At 40.2% G+C, this 12878-nt stretch overlaps 1 protein-coding gene across 1 annotated transcript; it reads left to right on the forward strand.

The window, feature by feature from the left end:
- Positions 1–2736: 2736 nt before the first annotated feature.
- Positions 2737–4389, forward strand: LOC139730598 (uncharacterized). Its single transcript, XM_071641453.1, has one exon. The coding sequence runs from the start codon at positions 2737–2739 to the stop codon at positions 4387–4389; it is 1653 nt and encodes a 550-aa protein (XP_071497554.1).
- The last annotated feature ends 8489 nt before the right edge of the window (positions 4390–12878 follow it).

A 12878-nucleotide genomic window follows, 5' to 3' on the forward strand; every position in this document is an offset into this window, starting at 1 on the left:
CTGCTTAACAAGCTGTCTGCCACCCCTTATGGGTCTTTTCTCTTTTTTTTCTCACTTATATATATATATATATATATATATATATATATATATATATATATATATATAATTATATCAACAACATGCTTTGTTCATGTATGTAACATTTTTCTCAATCTACCAAGGGATGGTTGCTCTTACAGCCACCAAAGCGACAAATCATTACGAATCTCTGCTACCGTCTAGTTCGCAAAAGTTCGACGAAATTTTCCATTCTTCATCGAAAAGATGAAAACCCCTGCTGTATGCATTCACTGGATGGAGGAAAGAGGGGGTGGGGTTAAAAGCCCAGCACTGCACAACAGTTACATCTAAAGTTGATCAGAAACCCGTCAGGGCGTGAAATGGCTCATTCGGGACCTTTTCACCGCCGGTGACAAGAAGAATATAGAAGAGGCACGGGAAATGAATGAGACGATGTTTAAATTTGATGTTTTCTCGCCGAATTATTTCAATAATTAATCAGCCCAGGAGAGGGGCCGAGTGTACCAATTATTCATCGATTCTGAAAGCCTGATTGTGCTTGATTTGCTGCCCAACATGAGGTGGCGTTTTTTGCCTTCCTCGTCGCGAACATCTAGATTTGATTTCTACCGCCCTCGCACGGTCAGTTCTAAATCTTTCATCACATAATGGATGGAGCGGAGTAAATAGATCAAATATAGCGTGTCTGTCCTTCCCCGAGGTTTTCTCTATTTGTCCTGAAATATACAGAAACTAAAAGAAGAAGGCAAGGAGTGGGAAGAATGTCGTGATAGAAACGATAAAAGGGGATCCTTATATCAAAAGGGAAATATGAAGAGAGGAAGAGGGAGACAAAATGGTTCAAACAGAGAACAGTCCAAACCCAGAAAGTGTTACTACGGTGGATAGCAACGCTCCTTGGATCACTCTTGAAGTGTTTGGGTGTGTGCGCGCACAAATCCTTATTCTTTTGTTTCGAGAAATCATGTGAACATTGGTAGACATTTCAAGGATTTCAACGTCTGTGGTGGGACGCTGAAATCTGAAGGTGCTTTGCAGAAATGCTGGCTTTTCGTGATGTCACGCAACTCATGTCACGACCGGCACACGACGACGCTCGCACACGACTCTCACTATAATGGTTTCCAGTAAAATGACCTCTACACAAACAGATCAGACATGAATTGATTGGTGTTAGATTACACACACAAAAAGAAATAAATACTGAAGAGAATTTCGGGAATATTGTTCACCATTACCTCCCTTTGATAGAGAAAGTAGAACCCCAAAAATATACGCAAAACACAATTAGCACTTCTAAATCTGCTGACACCATCGAGTTGTACTAGGTGTTTCAAAAAACATTTCCCACTTTTAATCATTAATAGTTCAAAAACTATTCATCTGATAAAACTGTCATTAATATGAGTAACAGCTGAATAGTGTACAATTTTGTTGGAGGTGGTTTAGATATGAAAGTATAAATCAGTTTCATGAAATTCGTGATTAATTTCATAGTTAGGTTCCAGATTTTGCTCTATTTTCAACCCTCTGTACACAACTATCACTTTGCACAGAGGTCAATGGGTGTGTATGGGAGTGTGTGGTTAACACCCTGACAATTGTCCTGAACAATGGCCAGGGTTTGAATGCTTCATTATTTATTCTTAAGAAATTCCACTATCACACCTAGTCTTTATTCAGCCTCTGGCAGTATCTGTGTAAAGTCACTTCACTGAGCTGTCATTCTAATGGATTTTGAAGCAATCAAAGTATCGCGAAGTGATTTAAGTCATTCAAGAGATAGGAATATTGATGTTGTCCTTGATTATGATGATAATGACAATGATAGTGATAATGATGATGTAAATGATAGTAATGATTATGATGATAACGATAATAATGATAATTATAACAATGATGTTGATGATGAGAAATAATGACGGTGATGATAATGTTGCTGCTGCTAATGATAATGATAATCATGACAGTGACAGTGATGGTGATGATGATAATAATAACAACGCCGATGTTGATATTGGCAGTGATGATGATGTTGCCCCAGTATGTTGCAGTGGGAAAAAGGCATTAAATGAAATCAATGAAAAATTTGTATGAATATTTAAACTCACTGGCATTCTTAAGATAACCACAATATTCTCAGGCTATTTGCTTTGTAATGAAGAAATGACAATTAAACAACGTTACTGTATCTACTCTTTCCTATCTCAGTATTATGAATTAGAAAATAAATTAACTGTATTTACATTTTCCCTTCTTGGAATTAATTTAAAGAATTGACAGTTGATTGTGTATTTACATTTTCCTATCTTGGGGTGTAGGGGCGTAATGGAGAGAGGTAATACCTTGTTGACTGGCTTTGCTGTCTGGCTGCTGATTCCTCTGGAACTCCTCTGGAATGACGGGCGCACTGGCCTCCTCCATCCCCCAAATCTCTCACATGTGGCTCCAAGTGCCACACCCCGGGACCTCGCCTCAGCAGGCGTGCCAAACCATGTGAGGGGGTGGTGTTAACACGGCACCACTGGGCGTAAGACCTTGCTCCAAGGGCACCGGCCAGGGCGGAGAATTCCCAGATGAATGACAACGGCCACGTGTTCGAGGCCAAGGCGAGTCCCCGGATACTGGAGAAATTCGGCTGTGGTCTGACCTGGAGAGGGATGGGCTCCGCCAGGTGTCGATGCCCAAGACACACTGCATGAAATGGACATTATGAGAAACTCCATACCGGATCGGTCGTCGCCCGGGTCACCAAGGACCGCGCCCTTCGCCGGACACCAGGACGGGGGTGATAAGTGTGCTACTGGTGGACATCAAAGGAACAAGATTAGAGGAAGAGAAAACATTGCCATCGCCACATGGAACGTGAGAACACTTGCTGCCACAGGAAAATTAGAAGAACTTGAACATGAGCTCAAGAACTATACCTGGGACATTGTGGGCCTTTGTGAGACAAGATGGAAGAACTTTGGTCAACATCAGACCAAAGAGGGGAACATCCTCTACTACAGTGGAGAAAAAGACATCCATGCGAAAGGAGTGGGCTTTCTTGTCAATAAGAACATCAAGGACTCAGTTATGGAATGCTGCCCAATATCCAGCAGACTTATCACCATCCGTCTCAAAGCAGCTCCTTTCAATATCTCCATCGTCCAAGTCTATGCGCCCACCACAGACTATGAAGACGAAGTGATTGAGGAGTTCTACACAGAGTTACAGAACACTGTAGAGAAAACGAACAAGAAAGACATCCTCATCATTCAGGGAGACTGGAATGCTAAAGTGGGGATTGATGAACAAAGAGACTGGAAAGAGCACTATGGAACCTCGTGTAATGAAAACACCAACGATCGGGGGAGAAGGCTTCTAGAGTTTGCCACTTACAATAACCTGGCACTGGCTAACACCCTCGGTCATCACAAAGATTCGCGTTGCTGGACTTGGCACGCACCGAATGGCACCCACCACCAGATCGACTACACACTGGTTCAGAACCGTTTTCGATCTGGCATCAACAGAGCCAAAACAAGAACATTTCCAGGGGCCGATGTTGGCAGCGACCATGATCTCATCATCATGAACTTCAGAGTCAGGCTGAAGAAGACAAAAAGGCCAAGCAACACACGACTTAAGTTTGACCTTGATAAACTGAAAGATCCAGCCATATGCGAGGTGTTTCAGGCCACAATTGGAGGCAAGTTTGCTCCACTGCTGGTGGTGGACGAAGACCCGGAAGTGCTGTGCAACACCTTCAACACAGTCATGACAGATACTGCTAAACAAGTTCTTGGCTATAAACGAAAGAGAAAGAAACCCTGGGTAAATGACAACATTCTTAAGATGTGTGACGCCCGCAGAAAATTGAAGAACCTCAGACACTCCACAGGGAAAGCTGAGTACTCAGAGATTAACAAGATGATCAGGAAGAGTATGAAACAGGCAAAAGAAAACTGGATCGAACAGAAATGTGCAGATATAGAGACCAACCTGGAGAGGAACAACAGTAGAAAGGCTTTTGAAATTGTGAAAAGTCTCACAAAACAGGAACAATCGCGGGCAACCACTATACAGGACAAAAACGGGAAATGCCTTACTGAAAGTGGCGACATCACAGCCAGATGGACGGAGTACTGCAGAGAACTCTACAACCACCGTATGCAAGGTGACCCAGGGGTTCTCAAAATGGAAGAATCGACCAATGCCGATGACTTCCCTATTCTCAGAGAAGAAGTAGAGGCTGCCATTAAATCCCTGAAGAATGGAAAGGCTGCAGGAGATGACAACATCCCAGCAGAACTTATCAAGAATGGAGATGAGGAAGTCGTAAACCTATACTCACAACAATATGCAACAAGATCTGGCTGACCGGAGAATGGCCATCTAGTTGGACCCAATCACTCATCATCACTCTACCAAAGAAAGGAAACCTTCAACTGTGCAGCAACTACAGAACAATCAGCCTCATCAGCCACGCCAGCAAAGTGATGTTGAAGGTCCTCCTCAACAGACTGAAACCACAGGCTGAAGAAATCATAGCCGAGGAGCAAGCAGGATTCCGCAGCAAAAGAAGCACCACAGAACAGATTTTCAATCTACGAGTTCTATGCGAGAAATACTCACAACATCAACAAGACATCTTCCATGTGTTCATAGACTTCAAAAAGGCATTTGACAGAGTATGGCACGACGCACTGTGGGCCACCATGAAGAGATATAACATGGGAAAAAAGCTGATCATGACCATCCAGCAACTGTATTCGAAAGCAACCAGTGCAGTACTCGTACAAGACCAGATTGGGGAATGGTTTCAGACAACAGTGGGTGTGAGACAGGGCTGCTTGCTGTCACCCACGCTCTTCAACATTTTCCTTGAGAGGATCATGACGGAAGCCCTTCTTGACCACCAGGGCACAGTCAGCATCGGAGGAAGGACCATCACAAATCTCCGTTTTGCAGATGACATCGATGGCCTCGCCGGAACAGAGGAAGAGCTTGGAAAACTGGTGAAACGCTTTGATGACACATCTTCAAAGTTTGGCATGGAAATCAACGCTGAGAAAACGAAGCTGATGACCAGCACCAGTCAACCTCTAACAAACAAAATCGCAGTGAACGGACAGGAGCTCGAAGCGGTGAGCCAGTTCAAATACCTGGGAGCCATCATGAATGAGAAGGGTTCACACACTGAAGTCATTTCAAGAGCCGCACAGTCAGCAAAAGCAATGGCCAAACTCAAGCCAGTGTGGAAAGACAAGAAGATCAGTCTGAAGACCAAACTTACACTACTGCGCACTCTGGTCACATCAATCTTCCTGTACGCATGTGAGTCCTGGACATTAACAGCGGACCTGCAGAGGAGGATCCAAGCAGTGGAGATGAGATGTTACAGGAGAATTCTCGGCATCTCTTACAAAGATCATGTCACAAATGAATCAGTGCTGAAAACCATCAGGCAAACCATTGACCACTACGAAGACCTCCTCACGATCGTCAAGAAGAAGAAACTAAAGTGGTATGGCCACGTCACACGATCAGACGGCCTCTCAAAGATCATACTGCAGGGCACAGTCCCGGGGGGAAGAAGAAGAGGCAGACAGAAGAAGAAATGGGCTGACAACATCGCAGAATGGACTGGAAAACCTTTTGCAGAGTCCCAGGCATTCGCCCAAGATAGACAAAGATGGAGGAGACTGGTGTCCACGTCATTGCAGCGCCCCCACGACCACGCCCGGTCAAGGGACCGGTAAGACGGTAAGAATCTTGGAATTAGATTAAAGAATTTACAGGTTACCGGTATAGCAGGCCTACATATATCTTCCTATCTTGGAACTAAGTGGCTTTATAACGCTAATATGCAACTGAAACAAAATTCGAAATGGTAAAAATAAATTTGCTATGAACTGGTTTAAGTGCACTAACATCTAAAACCTCCCACTCTCCACTTGTCTTCCCCCAATATCAATACACTATTGAAGTCTGTGGCGAAATGCTCTGAAAGCAGAGGAAGACTTCTGCATGAAGTCAGGACAACCATCACAAACATCAACAATTGCTTCACGCAATTCATCAAGGTCCTGGAATGGCCGTCGAACATACAACAACTCCTTTAGATATCCCTACTAGAAGAAGTCACCAACTGTGAGGTCTGCACTTCTTGGGGGCCATTCTCTATGGAGCTGGAGACCAACAGTTCTCTCCGGGAATGTATCCTGCAACCAAGCCCTAACTGCGCGAGTACGGTGTGGTGTTGCTCCATCTTGCATGAAAACAGCATGCGCGATATCTTCTCCCATCAAAGCTTGGAGTTCTGGGAGAAATTGGTCTTGCAGCATTTGGAGATATGTTTCTCCATTCACATTCCCGTCAAAGAAAGACGGACCTATCAGCATAGAGGCAGATATTGCACACCACACAACTACTGAGGGAGGATTTAACATTGTCAGAGTATAACCGGGGGGCAAAAGCTAAAAACAGAGGTCGAGTTGCACTCTCTCTACAAACTAAGTAGACCATGCTTATTTTCAAGTTTTTATTGTAACAAACAACATTCCACTGGTCTACCTCAAAAAAAATTTGTTGCGAAAGCCTCCAAATCCAAGATGGCGTCCAAAATGGCCGCCATATTTACTGAATTTGTTATCTAAATGATAGAATTCGATAGAAACATCATATTTCAACAAATGTGATGTCATATGAAAGAGAATAAAATTTTCTACTACTTAATACCATTTTTGTGGGTTATTGTGATAATTAGATTGAGATTTTAAGGAAAAACACTCATTTTTTGATATTTTTTTGAAAAAAGGAAAATCATGAAAATGCTTGATTCAGCATAAATCAGTGAAAGACCGAAGGATTATCTTGAAACGTTTCAAGAATTTTGTTTGACATATAATTAATATTTGGAGAAAATTAAGGGTCAATACCATTTTCGGTTCAGGAGTTATAATGTCTCAAACTTGAAAACTCACTACGTAAAAATGGCCACTTTAGTTGTGACCAAGACCTTGTTGGTCGTAAAAAAGTCTGCGCGCGCCAAGACTACTACACGCACCACTGACACTGGCGCTTGTAGCAGTGCCAGTGGTGCGTGTAGTAGTCTTGATAAATGCAGACTTTTTCTTTGGCAAACAAGGGTTTGTGCCTGCAAACTAACTTTTCATACCAAGTGGTAGTTCAGGTGATACTGATCGCTATTATTTCAAAGTAGATTGTTCTGAAGCAAATGAGATGAAGCAAAAAAAAAAAAATTCAAATAGATGTAGTAGCTTGAAACTTGGCACCAATCTTGTTATAGATAGTTTAAGACAGAAATTAGATCAACCGCTAAAAAAAAAAAAAAATCAAGATGACAGCCATCAAAGTTGACATAGTGTATTGCGCCAAATTAAATGTATTATTTCGTTTTTGATACAAATTTGTCTGTTTAGCTATCTTAAACCGTCTTAAGTTTTTATGGACACATTTTTTAAACCAGTGATATTCTACTCTCCGAAAAAGAAAAAACAAATCGAGTGGAAGTTTTTACTTTTGATGTGAGGAGTGAATAACAGAAAACGGTGAATTTAGAGTGAAATTGGAGTGACTTTTGAGTGAAAATGTTCTTTTTCACTCATTTTAGAGTGACCTTACGCAGAGCTCCACACTAACTTTTATTTTTGGTGGCCCAAAGGCAAATATCCGACCTTTTTTGGTGGCCCAATCAGGCCACCAAATTCTTCATTTCTGACATTTTGGTGGCCCGACGTGCGTTTTTTGTGGCCCCGGGCCACCGGACCACCGTTAGTGTCGAGCCCGTCCTTAGGGATCACTCGTCACTCTTCGAGTGATCCCCGAGGTCACTCTAAAATGAATGAAAATGAACATTTTCACTCTCGAGTGATCCTGATATCTAATATAGGAAAGCATCTACCAATGGCATAAGTTTAGATCAATTGTGACACTATAACCCACATGAAATCAGCCTAAAAACAATGTAAGAAAAATCTGATAACGGAAAATACAGTTTCAGCGTGATTATTTGTAAATGTGAATATACAGCACGAATAATCAATTTGGACAATTTTATTCGAACAATATACTGAAAAGTAATTTCGCACAACACATTGAAGAGCAAAGTTGAGAAATTGCCGCCATGTTGGATTTTTTTTTTTTTGGGGGGGGGGGGGGGGGGGGACCGGATCAGAAGGGCTTTCAAGGACATCTACGGATCAGACATTATTACACATATATACCATCATCATTCACGTTTCTACAACAGCAGAGTAACATACAAGTAAAGAAGCATATCTTTGATACAGAAGCATTTCTTTTTTATCAAAGATTGGGCCTTACCCAAACACTGGAATGAGCTCCACCCCCCCCCCAAAAAAAAGACCCTCAATATGGTTTACACTAGTACAATTATTATATTGTTCGGATGTACAGAAACATGTAATAGACAGCAATATAAGAAGATTAAAAAAACATATCAAATTATAAGTTATAAGTTGAGATAACTTTGCCGCAACACACTAAAGGTATTGTTTACCATTGGGAGAGATATCACATTCGATTTATATGTGCAGGTTAGTTGTATTACCAAAACATTCTACCATGTAAAAAAAAATATAATAAAGCCTAAAACATACGGAGATATCACCATTTCTTTTCAAGAAACCATAACCATGATAACTGTTGACATAAAAAATGTACTTGTGAATGTACTTGTAAATACTGTATATAATTCGTTTGTTTGTTTGTTTGTTTTTGGGTAGGTCACCTACTGTTTGTTTTTACCTGTAAGTTTATGTATGCATTGTATTATCGTATACAGGGCTTCCTTGAAAAGCAGGTCTGCTGGCTGTCAGCAGAACTGAACGGAATGGAATGGCATTAAAATGTTCAGAATATATAAAAACCATATGAATAGACAGCAAAACAGACACAATTGTATCAAAATCGAAATGATATATTTACTTTGGCGCAATACACTATGTCAGCTTTGATGGCCTGCAATCTTGAATTTTTTGAGTGATTGATCCAACTTTTGTTTTAAACTTTCTACAGCAAGGTTGTTTCAAGCTTCTACCTCTATTTGAAAGATATGTTTTGCTTCATCTCATCTGCTTCAGAACAATCTACTTGAAATAATAGCAATCAGCGTCACCTGAGCTACCACTTGGTATGAAAAGTTAGTTTGCAGGCACAAACCCTTGTTTGTCAAAGAAAAAGTCTGCGTTTGCCAAGACTACTACACGCACCACTGGCACTGCTACAAGCGCCAGTGTCAGTGGTGCGTGTAGTAGTCTTGGCGCGCGCAGGCTTTTTTTACGACCAACAAGGTCTTGTCACAACTAAAGTGGCCATTTTTACATAGTGAGTTTTCAAGTTTGAGACATTATAACTCCTGAACCGAAAACGGCACTGACTCCTAATTTTCTTCAAATATTAATCATATGTCAAACAAAATTCTTGAAACGTTTCAAGATAATCCTTCAGTCTTTCTTTGAGTTATGCTGAATCAAGCATTTTCATGATTTTCCTTTTTTCAGAAAAATATCAAAAATGAGTGTTTTTTTCCTTAAGATCTCAATCCAATTATCACAATAACCCACAAAAATGGTATCAACTTGTAGAAAATTTTATTCTCTTTCACATGACATCAAATTTTTTGAAATCTGATTTTTCAATCAAATTCTATCTTTCAAATAACAAATTCAGTAAATATGGCGGCCATCTTGGACGCCATCTTGGATTTGGAGGCTTTCGCAACAAATTTTTTGAGGTAGACCAGTGGAATGTTGTTTGTTACAATAAAAACTTGAAAATAAGCATGGTCTACTTAGTTTGTAGAGAGAGTGCAACTCACTCGTTAAGTAAGCGACTTTTTGGGGTTTGGCCCTCCGGTTAGTATGATGGTGTTGTGGTCCTCCGGTTAGTATGATGGTGTTGTGGTTTGTTGTCGGGTGTTGCCCAGATGATGGCATTATGGGTCGCAACATGCCCATCCAGATGGAATCGACTTTCATCAGACATGGTGAAATGAGGCAGATTACCAGGAGTATAACAAACGCTAAAAGCTGACGGCATAATGCAACCCTTCTAAGCAAATCATCTGGTGTTAGATGATGGAGGAACTGAAGATGATAGGGCCTGGCATGAATATCCTGCTTAAGGATTCTCCTAACTGAGCTTTATGAAATATCACACAATTGATATACCATATCCCTAAGAGAGGATACTCTGCCTTCATCCAAAATTGTCTGAATTTGTCTCTGTGTATCATTGTTCCGTGCTGTCCTGTTGCGACCCGAATAATTTTTCCACCTGTTCAGAATAGTCTCATGTTGTGTAAATTTGTTGATGATGTTTCTGATGCTCCTTCGTGAGGGGTATTGGCCAAACGCCTGCCGATACTGTCGTTGAGTCGCGACAGTCTCTCCTTACCTCTGAAAAACGAAATTACAATGAATACCTTCTGTTCTGTCGTAAACATGGTGACAGGAAGCAAAGGAAATCAATTAAAGTATAAACTTGTGTATATGAAACCTTGAATAAATCTACTGTGAAACAAATCGCCCCAATGAAAAATGCTACTTAACTCTTTACCAAAAATGATCTCTTTTTATCGAAAAAGCGACAAATTTGTCAGACTATTAGTGGACAGTTGTATTAAAATGAAGAACCTTAGATCATTTATGCTTATTCATATCCCAAATTTAGTAATATGTGAAGCAAAATTTGAAAATGATTACCAGCTGGAATGAAATGTGGTGTTTGCAAGCACATGGAAACATGTGCTTACTTTTTCCATGTACATGCATATTACCCTTTACCGTGCATGAATTCAGACTAGCAGTGCCCAGGGCAAGCCACATGAATTATTGATTAAGCATTCATGTGCCTGGGAGCACGAGACTAGTCAACAGGTGGTTCAGGCATGTCCATTGTTCAGGGCCATTGTCAGCACACATTCACATACACATCATTGGTTCCTGTGTAAAGTTCAATTTTTGTACAGAGGGTTAAAATTTGACCAAAATCTGAAACATTACTTCAAAATCAATCTTAGATTTAATGAAACTGATTTATGCTTTCACATTCAAATCACCTCTAACAAAATTGTACACTATTCAGCTATCACTCATATCAATGATAGTTTTATTGGATGAATAGTTTTTGAACTATTAATGATCAAAAGTGGAAAATGTTTTTTGAAACACCTACTAGGTGTGTGTATTATGTAGGGCTAGTAGTAGTAGTAGTAAATAATAACTTAGTAGCGTGTTAGTGACCGTTTCTTCTTTCCTCCTCCCGTCAATCTTATACAGGTAGAAAGTATAGGTGTGAGGGATGCCATATTATGTATTCACTCCAAGTACCACGTGATCTAGGTGTAGGGCGCCACGCAAGTGGATGAAAACCGAACTTTTCATGTATAGGTATGAGATGAGGACGTGGGAGATCTGGCATCTACAGTGTTAAACGCTTGTCCACACTCGCGTCGTGGATCAAACACATTCAGATAATTTCACAATCATGAAGAGGATATCGCCCACTGCGACTGTGTGTGTGTGTGTGTGTGTGTGTGTGTGTGTGTGTGTGTGAGCGTGTGATATGACGCATGTCCCTAAATCATACTCTGCTTATTATTACTTCTCAGAAACAATGATGGAAATGTGAACACAAGGTAAATTTATTTTCCCGGCCAATTTCGCACTTTTTTCAGTCCAATTCCTAATTGCTTCATTCATATAGCACAATTTAGCCTACATGGCATGTTCGGTATTTCAATTTTATAATCTTTTCATTCAAATTCATTTCGGAGCATTCAAATTACCTTTAACCTCATTCGAATCAGCACTTTTTCCGTTCAAATTCGTAAGACAAGCACCTTTTCGTAAATCGTTCATTCAATTTAGTATGATATAGTCACGTGATCACGTATACGTTGCGCTCGTTCATTCGAATTCATTCTTAGGCATCCAATTTCGCATTTTACTGCAGTCAATTTAGCAGACACGTTTATGCTCTTATTCTTTTTTTTTCCATTTTCGTTCATCATAGGTATTGTTTGCAAGAATCATAACATTTCATATTTTCGTATTCATTCTTTATTCTGATATCATCTTTGCACCAGTACTTTCAAAATATGTGTACATGTGTTTATAATGATCGATAGCATTATTTCATTCACAGGTACATTAATCCTAAATTTGTTTTGACATTAATTGGGAGAAGGAAGTTTCAATTTACATCGTGATTATTTCTTTCATCTGCATGTTTCATTATTTTCATTTGGTGGGTGCTGTATTGCGTCAATCATCATTACGAATAAAGTTCTTGGATCAGCTCTAGCCATCAACTTGTCAAGGTTATTACCCTCAAATGCTTCTATGATTCTTTCCCTGTCTTCTTGAGAGATACGCCTGTATCTAACTTGTGCTGCCATGACTGGACATACGATGACATAAGAAAGTGAAGTGATTCTATGTTACTGGTGCATGTATAGTTCTGATAACATGTATGAAAGAATAGGGGCGTTACAGAGCAACAAACTTGAGTATTTAGGGTCAAAGATACCTTTACTATAAATTATGCTTAAAAGTGTGTGGATGAAACAAAAATTCACATTTGAATACGTATAAATCACGGTTCTCACCTTCTCAAAATAGAAATAACATTACGCCAATTTGAATGAACATGTTTTTTTTTTAAATGCCCATACGCGAAATTGAATGACTGAAATGCCATTTTCCACCAGTGCTGGCGAATTTGAATGACTGAAGAGCACGTGCCAATTTGAATGCCCGTTTTACGAATTGTGCGAATTTCATTGATCGAAATGCTAAATTGAACGAACAACTTGCAAT

Source organism: Diadema antillarum, unplaced genomic scaffold (genome assembly GCF_040938485.1).
Source record: "Diadema antillarum isolate AM-2024a unplaced genomic scaffold, OU_Dant_1.0 seq00000321_RagTag, whole genome shotgun sequence".
Taxonomy (NCBI): Eukaryota; Metazoa; Echinodermata; class Echinoidea; order Diadematoida; family Diadematidae; genus Diadema; species Diadema antillarum.